Raw genomic sequence first — 16928 nt, forward strand, 5'->3', positions numbered from 1 at the left:
GGGTGAGGCGTGCACGGCTGCCCTCCCGCTTTCGTCACTTCCGCTTCCTCCCAGGTAGGGCGGGTAATTCGAACTCCTGTGCCTCTGGCTACCCTCTCATTGGCTCGAGCCCCGGCGGCGGCGGCGGCGGCAGCGGCGGAGGAGCAGGAGGAGGTGAAGGAGCAGGAAAAGGAGATCGAGACCAAGGCCAGATATGTCCGAGAGACGAACGCGGTCCGGAGGGGCCGCCCAGCGCTCTGGTGAGGGGAGGGCGCGCGGGAGAATGGGGCCGAGCCACTTAAGGGACGCAGTCCCGTGAGGAAAGCCCTTCCCCCACCTCCCTAGGAGGCTCGCCCCCCCTCCCGCTCCAGGAAGGCGCCCCCAGAGGGCTTTTTGCCCCTCCCCTACAACTGTTTTCTCTTTACAGGGCCTGGGAGCCCATCTCCTAGGTCTCTGCGGAGGACCCAGCGGAAATCAGGCTCTGATCTCCCGGGCATCCTCCCCGAAACCTGGCCGAAGGTAAGCCCTGGCTTGCCCAGTTCCTGATCCGGAGGCCCCTAGACTAATGTAGAGCTCACGTCCACCCCTCTTCTCCAGGCACCCCATGCGGCTCCAGTCAGAAAGCCCATCGTCTTGAAGAAGATAGTAGCCCATACTGTAGAGGTGAGGGTGAAGAGAGGGGTTGTGGGTGGGGAGCCAAAATTGGGACCCTGCTGTATGATCAGTAAGTGTTGTCTCCACAGATCCCATCTGACCACACGCCTCGAAGGAGCCCTAGGGTGAGTTCATTTTCATCTGTTTAGTTTAATGGAATCCATGACATACGTCAAAAATGCGCTTGAAGCACCTAACCTGTCCACTATCATAGCTTAGCCCAGCCTACCTTAAACGTGCTCAGAGCACTTACATTAGCCTACAATTGGGGAAAATCATCAAACACAAAGCCTATTTTGTAATAAAGTGTAGAATAACTCATAATTTACTGAATATTGTACTCAAAGTGAAAAACAATGGTTGTGTGGGTAGAGAATAGTTGTAAGTATGTCTATCAGTTGTTTACCCTTGTGATTATATGGCTGACAGTTACTGCATCTCAAGGCTGCTGCCTTGCATCACACCATATCTTACTGCATATTGTTAGCCGGGGGAAAGATCCAAATTCAAAATTTGAAGTATGGTTTCTACTGAATGTGTAGCACTTTTGCATCATCATTAAGTTAAAAAATCATAAGCTGAACCATCATTAAGTCAGGGACCATCTGTTTCTTGAAACAGTTTGCAAATCTGTGCCTGAACGTAGACTGAATGAGAAATACTAGCTGTCTTTAAGAGTTCATGGGGCTTACAGTCAAGTGGCAAGAAGGACAAATAACAAGTGTGGTGAGGAAAGTACTAGATGCGGGGAAGCACCTAAGCAGCCCAAGTGGCTCAGGGAATGTTTCACAGAAGAAGTGTTTAAAATGAGTCTTCTAAAGACAAGTAGAAGTGTTCTGGGCAAGAGAAGATATGTTTACAGAGACCTGGAGTCCATAAAGAAAACCATGAGCTTTGGGGAACGGCAGCCTGTTCGGCGTGTCTCTGGCAGACCTTGTCAGGAGAGGGGGCGCGCTGCGTCAGAGGAGGTCCTGATACGCTGTGAAAGCCACACGCAGGAGCTTGGGCCTCATCCTTGGCTCTGCGGGCAGCCTCTGGAGGGTCTCAAGCAAGGGAGTCACTGAGGCAAGCTTGAGTGTTTTAGGAAGACCCCTTTGGGTTTGGATGGAGAATGGGTTGGAGAAAACCTGCCAGGAGCCCCAAGACCAGGAATCCTAGAGTGAGATGGGCCTGAAGTCAGGTGATGATACAGTGATGATGTTCCCCCCGGGCTCGCCACGTGACCATCCCATCGCACTGGACTCGCCTCCAAGACACCTTTTCCCAGCAGCCTTCCCTGACCACCCCTACCCTATCACAGTCACATTTTCTGATACAGTTTTCCTTAGGCCTTATTAGTAGCTGAGAACATTTGTTTGGCTGTTGTCTGGAGGACAGAGACTTCTGCCTCTACCATTATAGCACTCATTCTTGTTAGTTGAATGACAGATTCATGAGATATTGAGCAAAAAAGCTGCACAGACTTGGATGACTGCTTGGCCAGAGGCTGTGGAAGTAGTCAGGGTGACCCCTTTTTCAGATTCCTTTGTACTGAGACTCATACGGCAGATTCCCCCACACTTGTAGCCTAGAAAGTCTAGATAACTGAGGTAGTTCCATTATACCACAAGAGTCATCAGATTTGTCTTGTTTCCACCTTGTCTTGGCTGCCAGAAAGTTTGGTGCCAAGTTTCGTGTACACTAATTCAATGAGTATTTATTGAACACCTTCTACATGCAGGGCTGTGCTGAAGGTGCTGGGCATCAGCAAGGTTAACCAGATGAAGTCCCCTGATCTCATGAACCTCACATCTAGTTGGGGTGACAGTTGACCAGTGAGCAAGCCAAAATGAGACAGTGATGGTTGCTGTACAGGAAAGAGGTCACTGTATGTGACCGAGAGATGAACACGGACCGGAGGGTCTGTTCCTTTCCTACTACTCACTTCAACCACACTGGCCTTGTTCCTTGACCCTGACTGGCACACTTGCACGTCAGGACTTTGGCACCTCTGTTCCCTCTGCCTAAAACACTTTTCTTCCAGATAACTCACTCCCTCATCTTCAATTTGCAGCTCAAATGGCATCTCAGTGAGGCCTACATTGACCTTCATCTATTTAAAATTCCAAGTCACCCCCAATACTCTATCCTGTTTTGTTTTTACCCAAAGCACTTACTGCCTCTAACAGACTACATGATTTTCCCAATTTGTTATATGTGTCCCCTGCTAGAATGGAAGCTCCATGGAGAAAGGGACTTTATTCCCTGCTGTACTCCCAGTGCCTAGAACCATACAGTTGATCAAAGGAACTTATTGATGGGATTGGCATTTTAAGAAAATCATCACCAGCTGTGTGACAGATGGACCACAGAGGGCAGGGTGGAAGCAGGCCGAGCAGTGAGGTTGCGGAGCTGGTCTAGATGACAGTGACATGTACTGGAGCTTGCATCAGTTAGAGGTGGCTAGATGCCAGTCACGTTTTGGAGACAGCTGGCAGCAGATGGTGTCAAGTTCTTGCATGAAACAAGTGGACGCCAAGGCAATGATGGATTGTTCTTTCTTTCCCCTCCCCACGTCTGTCTGAGGCTCAGATCTGCTGCCTGAGCCATCATCTTTTTTCCTTTTAGAAGTGTCCTGTGGGTCTTTGTCCCCACCCTAAATCTCAGGCCTCTCTGGAAGTGATATAACTGAGTAACAGGGAAGCATTCTCTCTTCTGTCCTGGCACAGATTGCTTTTTTCTTGGAGAAGGAAAACAACCCTCCTGGCAAGGAGCCTCCTGGGGAAGACCTCTTCCAGACCTGTAGTATCCCTGTCCCTCCTACCCCCACTCCTGTGCTGGGCACCCTCAATGTTGAGTCCAACACCAGGGAGGGAGACCTGGACGCCAGAGACGTGGAAATGTCCAAGAAAGTCAGGCGGTCCTACAGTCGACTGGAGACCCTGGGCTCTGCTTCCACCTCCACCCCAGGTCGCCAGTCCTGCTTTGGCTCTGAGGGGCTGCTGGGGGCAGGGGACTTGGCTGGAGTCTCGCCTGTGATGTGTTCAAAGTTACCTGAGGCCCCCAAGGTCCCTGAGAAGACCTGGGCCCCAGACACGACTCTCCCTGGAATCTCCCCCCCAGTGGTGAAAGAGAAACGAAAGAAGAAGAAGGTGCCGGAGATCCTGGTGAGTGAAGGGCAGGGTCCTTCCTCTGCCATCATGCCAGGCACACTGGGAGACATGGGACCCATGCTAGGCCAGGGCTCAGCTCCAGCTGTTGCTGGGGAAAGGCAGCACCTGCGGGGTATGGGTAGAGATGCTGCAGCCAACATGCCCCTTCCCCACTCACTTGCCATTCATTTCTCTTCCCCCAGAAATCAGAGCTGGATCAGTGGGCTGCGGCCATGAATGCAGAGTTCGAAGCTGCTGAGCAGTTTGATCTCCTGGTTGAATGAGATGCATTGGGGTACACCCGGCCAGGCTCTTCCCTGTCCCCTGTACATAGCGCATTCTACCTGTGGAGAAGACACTTGGGGTCCCTCCCCTGGCCTCATTACCTGTGCATGTCCTGTTGCCACACGTGCGGCCTGTCCTTTGATGGCCTGTGTCATAGCAGCAGCCACCTCACCTCAGGAGAGGGGTCCCACCTGGCCGGGCCACACGATGGTGTCCTGTCTGTAGTCAGTGACCCATCATCTTGTCCTCCCTGCCTCCCAGAGGATCGCAGCCAGAGGAGGTTAAAGGGCTGGCTGAGGGTGCCACGGGCCATGGCTGGCTGCTGGCTGTCCCCGCTGTGTTGCCTTCTTTTGGCTTGGTTCCCAGTCACAAACCCATCTACCTAAACAGGCTTGGGTTTCCTCTTAGATCCTGTGCATGGTCCAGGTGAGAACTGGTAGATTTGGGACAGTACTCTCTGTGAGGAAGAAGCTGGACACTCCGCCTCTGGAGTCTTACGTTTTGAAGGAGGGTACGAGGCCTTGGTTGGGTCTCAGACCATTAGTGTGTGCTACGTAGAATTCTGCTTTATAGTTCTGTGTTCTGATGTTGAGAGGTTTGGTTAATACCAGGCTGACCGCAGTGGCTGCTTGGGACAAAGAGGGTGCATTTCCAGGTGTGGCCGCTAGGTGCCCAGATTCCAGGCACCATTGAACCTGAGTCTTGGGGCATCGACTGTACACCTTGCCCAGAGCTGGGAAGGGTCCTCTAGTAGGAGGCAACCCCTCTTACACTCACACCCATTTCCTAGAAAATAAAGTGCACAGGGTCTGCTCTGCTCTAGAAGAAAAACAGGAATTGTCCTAGTTCCAGGAAGCTTTTCTCACTTGCCAGGAAGGGGCAGGGTCGGGAGCGGTTTTGCCTTTTAGCTCCCTTAGTGTGCTCCTGTGAGGGAGCTGCTGGGAGTCGGCCTGGGCAGAGGGGATGTCATCCCATTGTCTCCAGGGAACCCTCCTCCCCAGCCTGCTGCTCTTTTCTCACTGCTGGTAAAAGGGGTGCTTTCACGACTCCTGCCATACCTTAGGCTGTTGCACCTTTTCACATTTACAAGTTCGGGGAAGTAGAGGCTGAGAGGAGCATGGGGGTGCCAGTGGATAGCAGAGCACCAGGGAAGAGGGCTGCTTCCTTGGTTGGGGTCTTGATGAAACCCTTTGCAAGGCCTGGGAATCCCAGGCTACCTCTTTGATGCTTCGTGCACTGGCAGATCCTGCAAGCAAACCCCCTTGCCAGGGCGGCCCAGACACCTCTGCACTGGACTTCACCTGCACCATTCTTGTCTTTACTGGCTGGTGGGAAGTGTCTTAGTTCTGCAGAGTCAGGAGTAACTAGATGATATTGAGTTGATGTCACTGCAAACTTCTCTCTGTCCCTGAAAAACTAAGAATGTGGAATTTAAGGGAAAATTGGGGGTTCTTTTTCAAATTAAAATTTTTTTTGATTATAGAGTTTCTGCTTGTTCCTGGACTGTTTCTTCCATGGACTCAAAGGCAGAGCTGAGGGTGTGAGGCATGTAAAGCCAGGAAGCCAGGCCTCCTTTGGTCTGTCACTAGGACTGTCCCTTTGGACAGGAGCTGCTGGCCAGCCTCCAGTGGCCCTATGGTAGATACAGCCTTGCACCCATGTCTGTTTTTTCTGTCCAAGTGCCCACACCCACATCTTCAAGGCAGAGCTTGCCTGGAAAGGCCTCAGGGAGTCCCAGGCTCTCTTGTCCCAGGAGGAAAGGCCGGGTCTTGGCTGAAGCTGCGGAGTGTTTCAGCAGCTGTGCGTGGTGCCAACACACACCCGCCAGTCCAGCCCTTGTTCCCCTGCCCGCCTTCTTGTCAGGCTCCTGTGACCAGGAGCTCCTCACACCAGCCTGGCTGGGCCCCTCTACAGCACTGGGTGCAGAGCCCCCTGGGGAGCTGGTCAAAGGAGCAGAGTGCTGGGGATCCTTCCCCTTGGTCTGAGGAGGCTCAGGGACCCCATGTAGATGGCACACATTCGTCTCCCTTCATCTCATTCTTACACTTGTCCTGGCTTCCCGGTCCTTGTGTCAGAACAAGTCAAAGCTTTTAAATTCTTAAATTCTTCACACGGACTCCCCAAACCCCCCTCCTTCCATCTCCCCCGACCCAGAGGAGAGTGTTACCCGCTACAAGGCCAAACTTTCCACTTCGGCTTCTGATCCGGTTTTCTCATCTCTGAGACCTTGCTTCTCTTTGCTACCCATCTTAAACAGTGTTCATTTTATTGTTTAAAAAACAACCAAAAAAGTCTTAACCAGCATGTTTTTAGCTATTACCAATACTCCTCTGAGGGTTAAGCTCCTTGAAGAATGTTCCAAAGTTGTGTCCTGCTTCTGTCCCATTTACTCCGGGTTCCCACGTCACTCCATTTACTGCCCTGGCAGAAGTAACCGGTGATCCCCCTAGTGCCTGAGCTGCAGACTCGGGCCTCTGCAGTCTAGGCTGAGAGCACCCCTTGGGCCATGACACTGCTGGCCCCTCTCAGCTTTCCCTGAAATGTCAGGACACCCAGGTTCAGTCCTGGACCCTATTCCCAATCTGCTTGCTCTCCAGAAAACCTCAGGCCCTTTGGGCCACCTCCTTGCTCAAGCTTTGCCAGTCTTTACCTCCAATCACATCTCTCCTGGGTTTCAAACCAGAATCTTAAACCGTCTTCTAGAACTTTATCTTGACTTAGAAGTCATGTCAAACTCAGCTCACCCACCAGCTCGCCTCTCCTCGTGCTCTCCCTGCCCTTAGCATTGCCACCAGCTGACCTAGTCTCACAGCAAGAAACCTTGGGGTCATTTGCAGCTCTACTCCCCCCTTCCCCGTCAGCCCCAGCCTCTGCCACATCCCTCTGTCCCACTGGACAGTTGCACTGGCCTTTTAGCTGGTCTCCCTTTCATCTCGCCTCCTCAGACTGTCCACACTGTGGCCGGAATGAGTTTCCCAGGAGAAAATAGATCGTGCTTGTACCTTGCATACAACTCTTTGATGCAATTCCACTTCCAGGTATAATACCCCAAAGAATTGAAAACATATCCCAAGAGGTATTTATATACCCATGTTCAGACATTGCTCACAGTAGCCAAAAGGTGGAAACAACACAAATGTCTGTTGAGGGATGGTGGATAAACAAAATGCAGTGCATATGATGGAATGTTATTCAGCCTTCAAAGGAATAAAATTCCGGCACTTGCTACAGCACGGACGAGCCTTTAAAGCAGGTTAAGTGAAATGAGCCAGACACAAAAGGACAAGTTCTGTGAGATCCAACTTGCCTGAGAGACCTGGAGTAATCAATTCATAGAGGGGCCCTGCTGGTGGCTTGGGGTGCAGGGCTCGGGGAGGTAGTGTGTCATGGGGACAGGGTTTGTGGGAAGATGAGAATGTACTGAAGATGGGTAGTCATGATGGTTGCTGTAAGTCCAGGAACAGAAAGTCCCAGGGCAAAACACCTCTAGAAACTGAAATCAGTCAAAGGGAGAAATAGTTTAAAATCCGTTTATTGCTTACAAACTGCAGTCCGGCACATCTCTCTCCTCAAGCAACAGCAAAACCAGCCCTCCCCCTCCCCTCTCAGGTACAGATAAGCCCTCCTTGCCCAGGTAATTATATGGAATTGAACCTGTCTCCACCCCTGAGGAATGATGCAAATACACTAAAGCCAAACTTTTTCCACCTCTGAACGTCTGTTGATACGCAGATGTACTAAAGCCAGGTGAGATATTCTGGAAATGTTAGAATTTTACCCACATCTTAAACTTTTTGCTCAAATTAGCCAGCATTATTTCTTCTCTGCTGTCCAGATCCCTGCTGCTTCGGGGGCATCCAGACTCCTTAGCAGGGCTTATAAGGACTTAAGGGCTGAGGCCAGGGGCCACATGTCCAGTCTGAAGGCCGACAGAACCACTCTAGGCCGTAGGCTGCCACAAGGCCCATGCCAGACCTTTGCCAGGCTGCTCTCTGCCTCACAGTGATGCCGGGGTTCTTGTTTGCGGAGCCGAAGAATGAGCTTTACAAACAGTCAAGGTAGGAGAGCAAGGTACAGGCTTTTATTTAGAGATACAGTGAAAGGACAGAGCTCCCGGCTCACGCCAGGAGGGGACAAGAGAGTCCGTGGTGGTGCGTTGTCTAGGGGGTTTTATAGGCAGTTGAGGATTTTTCGAGAACATCAAAATACTTAGGGGAGGGGCTTGTTAAGTGGTCCCTGAATATTAAAAATTAACTGTAAGGAATTTCCTGCCTTGATTTCTCTCCGGGACACCAGCGCCTTGGTCCGGGAGGACATCAAAGGACTGCCTGCCCAGCCCCCAAGGTGGGCCGAGGTATTATCTACTTGCTAAAGAATCTTGCCTCTTGAACTTTCCGGGTATTAAAATGCAATCTTATCTTTGAGATGGAATTCTTCCTGCCTTTTACCATGCCGTCTGCAGCTGGGTCTGCAGCTAAGTTAGTTGCTCAGTTTGCAAAATCACCTCGTCAGATTTGAAGGAGGAAAGACAGCACCTAGGCCTGGGCCTTTTAGCATGCTAAAGTGAATCTTACACATGGTTACAAATGGTTAGCATAATAAAACATGTGCTACTCTTCTTTATCTGGGGAACATTAACTGATCTCACTGAAGAATGATTCTAGAGCTCAATGTTTAACATAGAGTTTTAGCAGGGGGGGGTTTCCTTGCATGTAGTTACATTGCTCTGACTGCAGATATCCTGCCCTGCCCCCTCCAGAGGCCCTCACCCTACTCTGACTACATCCACGGTCCCTGTCTCACGAGGACAGATTGGGATGGTGTCAGGGAGTGGCTCCTAGCTGGTCTGAGCAGAGGCTTATTAAGGAGAGTGGAATATGAGGTGGATTAGAGACGAGTGTCCACAACGGAGGCTCCTGAGTGCGGCACTGCTTCTCCCATGTCCAACTGACCAGTGATTTCTACACCAACAATGCAGGGATTCTCCAGTTCTTTAAAAGCTTCTCTAGGATTCCTTTAAACAGTGCCATCTCCACCTCCTTTCTCCTCAGCCCCCACCTAGTTTGCAGTGATTCAGTCTGTAAAATGTTGTTAGCATGTAGCATTGGTGGGGCTGCCAGATAAAATACAGGACAGGACAGACACTCAGTGAAATTTGAATTTCAGATAAACAATGAATCATTTCTTAATGTATATCTCAAACATTGCCCAGAATACACTTATACTTTTTAAAGTATTTTGTTTTTCATCTGAAACTCAGATTTCACTGGGTGTCCTGTATTTTATTTGCTGAATCCGGTAACTCTAACTTTGAGGGATCTGGTTTGCTGGATGGAAGCTGGTGGTGGAGGCTGAGGCAGGCTAGAGGCTGTCCCAAGGAAACCAGAGGACACTGGGGAGGGGAGGCCAGCAGAATGGCGATGTGGCTCACCAACCGGGCTTCTGTCTCTCTCAGTCTCCCAGGGGCAGAGAGAGAGCTCACACTCTCCGTCCATCGAGATGCTGCAGCCTGTGGAGGAGCAGAAGCTAGAAGACCCTCAGGTCTCTGGGGAGCCCGGCATGAAGGTGACAGGAAGCACCGGCACCTCCCACAGCAGCAGGCAGGGATGGCAGGAGGGTGGGAGGAATTCTTTCCCCACCCCAGGGAGATCTGAATGCTCAGCCTTGGCTCCCACCATCCTGCTGTAGGGCGTGGGGGGACCCCGACTCCTGGGCTGCCAGCCTCACACCACTTCTCTCACCATGGCATTTTCTCTGCCAAAGCCGCCTTCTTCCGAGCAAAAGCTGGACCTGCAGCCAGAGCCCACCGTCACCTTCTTGTTTACTCTCCTAAGCACGGAGGAGCCCACTGAGCCCAAAGACCCAGAAGAGTAAGGCTGTGTGGGTGCAGGAAGGGGTGGGGGCAGGGGGCACTTCTTCCCTCATTAACATTCAGACCTGGGCCGGGGGCGGGCAGCAGAGGCCCATTCAGGACTGAAAGAGCCAGGCTGGGCAGCCCCGTCCCCCATCCCAGCCTCTAGACCCCCTGATCCACCTCTCACTGCACACCCCAGGGACTTAGAGCTACAGGAGGGCGGGTCCCTGGATAAGGAAGACTGGGGGTCCCGGCGGACCTCCGAGGAGATCAGCCACTTGCTGAATGATTGCATGAGGTGAGCCAGGCTAGCGGGTGGGGGCAGGCGGGGTGACAGGGCTTTCCCTTGAGGACCTCAGGCCTGGGCTGGATGGCGGGGGTTTGCACGTTCACTTGCCCCTCTTCCTGCCTCTCACTGTTCCACTCCGATGTCCTCGCTGGCCTCCCAAGCATCAGCATCCTCGTACATGAGCTGGACCGCACACCTGGTTGCTTAGCAGTCTATAGGTCCCTGTAAGGAACCTCCACCTTTCATCATCCGAGCCTTGAGTCAGTTGTCTGTGGGGCGGGGGTCTGCTTCCTGGGTGTCAGGCTCTGGAGCTTGGGTCTGCGTAATCCCATGGCCGCTTGCCTATCTGTAGTGGTGCCTGGAGACAGAGGTCTTGGGGTGGTGGGGGTACTGAGACACTGTCCCGCAGGGCTGCACTGGCTCCCACAGCCACGGATCTGAGTGGTCAGAGCTTTCCTTCATGAGCCGCTGACTCAGAGCACTCAGGCAGGGCTAGTTCCACACCACGGGGGCCACAGAGTCCTGCCACAGCCTCCACTGCAGTCCAGCGGGGCAGTGGTGGCTAGCCTTAAGCTGCCTGGGAGGATTTCCAGTGTGTCATGAAGCAGCCTGTGCTTCCCTTGCTAAAGAAGAGGAAAAGCATCTCTGTCTGTGGCCACTGCTGCGAGTCACTGGGGAAGAATAATTTGCTTCCTGCCTGTGGCTTTGCCAGGACAAGACGTGGTGAAACCCTGGTCCCTGGTGGCCATGCCAGGTCAGCCAGTTCATGCAGGAGGAGGATAGGGCTACCTGGGACAAAGGCCTGGGGGCTGAGCGTGTTCTCTCTGTCAACCCTAGGCTTCGAGAGTCACTGAGCATTACCCAAGCAGACAATCTGACCCTGGGGAAGAGGCTGCAAAACCTGGTGAGGATCCCCTTCCTTTGTTGTGTGTTCTTCCTGCCTCCCAGCTCAGCTCCCATGCAAGGGAGCCTCAGGCAGAGCTGCCAGAGGCTGGCTGCCCACTTCTGGCCACTGCAACCCTTTGTTCCTGCACAACTTGTTCCACAAGATCTTGAAGAAGAAAGGAAAGACCATCCAGAAGGAAGTGAAGGCCATCCAGGAGGGAGGCCTGTCCATCCAGAAGGAAACCGTCCAGGAGGGAGGCCGGTCCATCCAGGAGGGAGGCCGGTCCATCCAGGAGGAAGCCTAAGCCACCCAGGTGTACCTGCCTCCATGCAGGGTCACATGGGGAGGGCAGACAAGCCTGCCCAGGGCCACTCACCCAGCTTCTCTTGCCTGTAGCAACCCTGCCTGACACTCCCCACAACCACAGACACCAGTGTCACAGAAACCTGGGGAAGCCAGTCCAGCAGCAACTCTCCAGGTCCCAGAAGTAAACTGCCTGCAGCTGAGCTGAGCCCCCCCCCATGTGTCTGTGGGCCCTGGAAATCGGGTGGAGCGGGCGGGCACCAGCTCCAGAATGAGCTTGGTCTGTGGGCCCTCTCTGACACCCCCCTACCTCCCTCTGTTTGCTGGTCCTGGGCTCCCCCACCCCAGAAGGATTTCCAAGTCTGGTTGGTGTCAGCCTCAAGGGCAGTGGCCCTGTGATAAGCCCTGGGGCCGGGCTGGAAGGGAGCTGGAACCCTGCCCCTCCCCTCTCATGGAGGCACCTGATCTGACTCCAAAGGGCAGAAAGAGACTAGGGAGGGGCAGGAAGAGCCACTGCCTACCTTGTGACCTCAGGTGAGTGTCTTCCTCTTTGATATCAAGTCACGGTTGGGGGTGTTGGTGCAGTGAGAGCCCCCTAAGGGCCCGGATACCCAACACCATGAAGGCCTGGAGATGCATCTGGATTTTGAATTGTTTTTCCCACCCCACCCCCACACCTCCACCCACGCCTCCTGGGGACTCTCTGGAGACCTTACCCCCTGCACCACTGGGACTCTCTTCTGCCTTGGGCCACAGCGCCTACCCCAACTCCACCCCAGGGTCTGAGTGTACCCTTACCTGCCTCAGGGCTGACCTCACAGCCAGCAGGCCCGGGGACTTGTGCCCACCAGCCTTGCTGCTCTCAGCATCTGTCCAGCCCTGGGGAGCCTTTCTAGGAGCCCCGTAATTCCTGATGCAACGACAGACAGAGCAGAGGTTTTTGTTTTACCTCCTTAATGAGGGAGATGACAGAGCCAGCACGGTGACAAAGCCGCTGTAACGGAGGACCCAAGAAATGGCTCACGTACACAGCCAAGAGGGAGGAAAGAAGGCATCCTGCAGCACAGCTGCTCAGTGAGGTGCAGAACCGGTCCACACCCCCTCAGGTGATTTTTTTCAAAGCGTCATAAACCCTAAGGGTAATATTCACTGGGCAGAAATCCTCTGCTGTGACATGGAAAAGACCATGACCGTCTTTCTGCCTTAGACCCACCGCAGAGGGACCCCGGCCAAGAGGACGGCAGCTCAGGTCTGTGACCCCTCCTCGGGCCTGGTCTGGCTTGCTCCAGGCCCCTGGGATGCCGCCCAGGCCAGTGATTGATGACAGATTCGATTAGCGAGCCCTTGGTTTTGTCACAGCTCCAGGCTGAGCTAAACTGAGCTCTGACTTACCTGCCCACCTCTCCCAAGACTCCACCCTCCTTGCCTGGATGGCTCTAGGGTCACCCATCCCCCTTCCCGACCAGTTCTTGTCCAGTGACCCAGCTGTACAAACGACTGTGTTGCCATTATCCCGAAGGGACTCATCCCACACTGAGATGGAAAGGCAACAGTTGGGCGCACGGCTAAAATCGGTGTAAGTGTTTAAGGACTTCTAGCCACAACGTGTAGTCACGGGCATGTCCCGTTTGAGCTGCTCCCTCTAAAAGCCTCCTTCACCTCAGCAGGGAAGTCAGTACCCATGGCTGCACCCATAGTGCTCGGCAGCAGGAAACTGAGGCTGTTACAGAGCCCCCTCCCCAGGTGTCTCTGAGCCACCGAAGAGCTGACAGATGCCCAGATGCATTCTGCCCAGGCCCAGGGCCCCAGCACGCACGGCACTGCCCTGACCCAGTCCCTACAGCCACTCCTGCTAGAGCCACCTTCCAGCAGGACGGCAGCCCCGACAGGCCCTTTCAAGGGGAGGTCGCTCAGCAAAGCATCATGGGCTCCAGGGTGCTAGTGGGTCTGTTAATGCATGCACACACACACACTTTCCCTAGAACTGCTAGTCAAAGCAGACTGTTGAGTCAGTCACAAGCTGTGCCCAGATCTTCATGGGCTCTCTGTCCTTAAGGCGCCAGGGCTGGGCTGGCAAACCAGCCTCCTGTGCCCCGTCGTCCCACCTCTCTTGTGAGGGGCAGAAGGGGATGCCTGTCCCTTCCTCATGATGGAGCTGCGGCCCTGCTCCTGCGCTCCGACCTCAGCTCCCTGGTGTGCCGGCCTGTGTGACCTTGACCCTTGACCTAGTAACTGGATGTACTTCATCTGTAAAGTGAGGTTGACTAGAGTGCCCGCCTCAGAGGCCCTTGGGAGGACAGTGATGTAGTGGGGACTTGGCGAGTTCATAGCATGCAATGAATGGTGGCAATTAGCTGCCTTCCCATGGCTCTACCCCCACCTCCAAGCTGGCTCCAGAGGCCCAGTGGCAGCAGGTTGGGGTACCTGTGCTCCCAGCAGGCTCCCACTCAGAATCCAAGGTTTCTCTAATGACCTAATCTTGGAAGCCACAGTCTAATTTCCCAGTATCCTTTGGGTCCGTCTTAGAGCCTGCACACTGCAGGATTTAAAGCCATGAGCCTGGATTAACTCACCTAGGAAAAGAGTGTAGGCAGAGAAGCGATCTATGGCCTGAGCCCTGGCCCACTCTGACACTCAGCAGTCAGCAGGTGACAAGGACCCAGGAAAGGAGACTGAAAAGCAGCCTCAAAGATGGGAGGGAAATCAGGCCAGTGTGAGGTCCTGGAAGACAAATGACCAATGTGTTTAAGGAGGACAGGGTGACCAGCTGTGACCAGTGCTGCTGCCAGACCAAGTAAGCATGGAACAGGGCTGACCACTAGCTTTAGCAACTTGGAGCAGAGCTGACCTTTTCTGGAGCAGTCTCAGTGGGGCGGCGGAAAAGCCTGCACTGGAGCAGCCTTGAGAGAGGATGGGAGGAGATGAACGGGGGACAAGCACAGGTGACTCTGCTAGGGAGTTTTATCACCAAAGGCGACAGAAAAATGGGACAGTAACCGGATGAGCAAATAGAACGGAGAGGTTTTAAAATGGTGTAAAACACCATAAATGGGAGCTTTAGGTGGACGGAAGTGATGGGTTCCAAAAAAAGTGGAGCAGCACAATCTGCTGGGGCCACACTCTGAAAGTGAAGGGGAGGGCCTTGGTGCCCTTGGGATGGAGGTTGGCCTTAAACGGGGCCCCCACCAGCCGCCCAAAACCTGGGAGAGGGCCCTGAGACAGGAGGGGGTGGGGAGCTCCAGCGGTGAGTTCCCTCCCAGGTTCTCAGGGAAACAGGAAGCGGGGGTTGTCAGGTCATCAGCTGAGAGTGGAGGGAGGGGTCGCGTTAGAGGCTGCAGAAGAGGAGCAGGGGTGAAATTTCCAGCTAGGAGCATGGGGGAGTGCACCGCTGAGGGCCTGCTTGAGGCTGAGGATCATAAAGTTAAGCAAGCTCCGTGAGGCCACATGACATTGCAGGCACATGCAGGGTCAAGGGTACAGTGCAGAATGGGTGGATGGTTGGGGTTTTATGAGGACACAGGACGACAGTCACCACCAGGCAGGCAGCGGGTGAGTGGGACCAAAGCAGAGATGAACGGGGGTGCCAAGAGGGGTTTGCAAGGGACTCAGGCTGGGCAAGGACGGCAGTGAGTGAGTGGTACACGTGGGAGGCGAGGGAGAGTAGGCAGGCGCTGGCACCAGTGACCTGGCAGTCCCGGAAGGATTGGATTGGAGAACTCAGCGTCAGAGGGATGAGGGAACAAGGTGAGAAAATAAAAGGGAGGTCCGATGCATTAGCGATCTTAGCGATTTCCACCAACACCCACAGCCCCACATGTTCCAGGAGGACCACCACCCCCTAGCCAAGATGGGGGAAGGAAATTGGATTAAGTTGTCTGGCGCCTGTAGCGGTGTAGACAGAAGCTGACTCCCAACTGCCGGAGCCTGTGTCATACGCACAGGTGTTACACACTCTCATCCAGGGACTGTGCCTGTTCAGGGAGCTAAATCCTCCCAGCCATGGGGGCTGACTCCTGGTGTCATCACCCCAGCTTGGCTGTTCCTCAGCTCACCAGCTGCCCTTGGTGTCCCGCTGCCAGCCTGTGGCAACCGTCCTCCTGTGTCCTCATAAAGAACGTATGCACTTCCCACACTGGCAGGGCCTCTGATGCCACCTAAGGTCATACCTGAGTGCTGATAATCACCTCCACAAAAACTGGCTTCCTGGGGTGCCACACTCGCCACACCCATAGTCCTCCATGCCAAGCTAACCCTCCTGACAGCAGCACAAGGCGCTCTGGCATGGGAGGCAGGGGGCAGGTGGTACAAAATGGGTTTGTGAGCAGGAAGGGGGCTGTGAAATCAAAAGGCACACACTAAGGGCACCATGGCCCAGCTTCCCCTCCTCTTCAGGCATCTTTGGGCCAATCAACCGGCTGCAGAGTTCCAAGGCAGGATAGGCCCCCGGGGGCAGGACGAAACATAGCTTGAGTCCCAGGAACCTTCCCAACCCTGCCCGGCTTCCTGTGAGGTCTGGCAGAGGCTCCATGCCTAGACTTAGCCCTCCAATGTCTTCCTCTCCCTCCCAGCCTTCGCACCCGCCGGCCCCCTGCGTGCAGCACCCGCCCTGCCTTCTCTGTGTGCTGAATGCCTTCTCACCCTTGCGAGGTTCCCTCCTAGACAGATGCCTCCTCCTCCCCACGGGGAGCATGCTGGCCCTCCCTCTGGAAGGACATTTTCCGCATGGTCGAGCTGAATGCCTGTCTCCCCAGCTGGACTTGGGTTCCTGGGCACCTTTTCTTCCTCAAGGCAAGCATGGACCTGGCACAGAGCTGAACGAATGCATGATGCCTGAAGGTGTAAGTGAAGGAGTGATACATGGGAGGGTGGGCGGATGGTTAGATGGACAGAGGGAGAGAGGGAGGGTAGGCGGGTAAAGAGGAGGGTGGGGGGGAAATAGGTGACGGATGGATGAACAGATGAATGGATTCCCTACGGGGCTGGAGGCTGGAGAAGGAAGGCACCTTGACCAGCAAGTATGGGCTTACCCCTCTCTGCCTCTAGAACAGCCTCTTTTTCTAAGAGTTCCACTTCCTCGCATAAGCTGCGACCCCTGCAGAATAGATACAGAGATTTCTTCTGGGTTCCCCCTCTCCCTTTAGCTCCAGGCTTTGCATTTTGGGGGTTCAGATGAGGCAGGAGTAGCTAAAATTTACTAGGCTCCCACTTGTGCCAGGCATTGGGCTATAGATTTCTATAGATATGGACTTATTTAATGAACGCAGCACCACAGTTTTATGAGTTAAATTCTCTCATGCCCATTTTACAGCTAAGAAAACAGATTCAGAGAAGAGAAGTGAATTGTGCAAGGTCACACAGCTTATGTTTAGAAAGGATGGGATTTGAACTCGAAACCTGCTCTAGCAGCCGGGGCTGGATGTGCTGAAGGTCAAATGACACTGATGAAACAAGAGATAGGAATGGTAGGCATAGGCACAGCCCCACTCTGGACGCAGGGGCTCTGAGTTCCAGTCCAGGCCTGGCGTCTGTTTTACCGGGAGACCCAGA

General features: G+C 53.8%; 2 protein-coding genes across 2 annotated transcripts; both read left to right on the plus strand.

The window, feature by feature from the left end:
- The first annotated feature begins 42 nt into the window (after window positions 1-42).
- Window positions 43-5533, plus strand: CDCA5 (cell division cycle associated 5). The gene is made up of 6 exons (XM_017659216.3): window positions 43-239; window positions 407-498; window positions 577-642; window positions 723-758; window positions 3342-3779; window positions 3968-5533. The coding sequence occupies exons 1-6, from the start codon at window positions 194-196 to the stop codon at window positions 4046-4048; spliced, it is 759 nt and encodes a 252-aa protein (XP_017514705.2). The 5' UTR covers window positions 43-193; the 3' UTR covers window positions 4049-5533.
- Window positions 5534-8926: 3393 nt separating this feature from the next.
- On the plus strand, window positions 8927-11714 carry LOC140844712 (uncharacterized). Its single transcript, XM_073217750.1, has 6 exons — window positions 8927-8931; window positions 9410-9614; window positions 9813-9919; window positions 10103-10201; window positions 11030-11096; window positions 11251-11714. Exons 1-6 carry the CDS (start codon window positions 8927-8929, stop codon window positions 11380-11382), a joined length of 615 nt encoding a protein of 204 aa, XP_073073851.1. The 3' UTR covers window positions 11383-11714.
- Window positions 11715-16928: the final 5214 nt, after the last annotated feature.

Source organism: Manis javanica, chromosome 11 (genome assembly GCF_040802235.1).
Source record: "Manis javanica isolate MJ-LG chromosome 11, MJ_LKY, whole genome shotgun sequence".
Lineage (NCBI taxonomy): Eukaryota > Metazoa > Chordata > Mammalia > Pholidota > Manidae > Manis > Manis javanica.

Excerpts from the sequence above, each read along its gene's own strand:
- LOC140844712 (XM_073217750.1), top strand. Across the intron at positions 9,615-9,812 it reads CTGGGGAGCCCGGCATGAAG|CCGCCTTCTTCCGAGCAAAA; the intron begins GTGACAGGAAGC and ends TCTCTGCCAAAG. Across the intron at positions 11,097-11,250 it reads GGAAGAGGCTGCAAAACCTG|AAGAAAGGAAAGACCATCCA; the intron begins GTGAGGATCCCC and ends AAGATCTTGAAG.
- CDCA5 (XM_017659216.3), top strand. The coding sequence starts at position 194 with ATGTCCGAGAGACGAACGCGGTCCGGAGGGGCCGCCCAGCGCTCTG. Across the intron at positions 499-576 it reads TCCCCGAAACCTGGCCGAAG|GCACCCCATGCGGCTCCAGT; the intron begins GTAAGCCCTGGC and ends CCTCTTCTCCAG. Across the intron at positions 643-722 it reads TAGTAGCCCATACTGTAGAG|ATCCCATCTGACCACACGCC; the intron begins GTGAGGGTGAAG and ends TTGTCTCCACAG.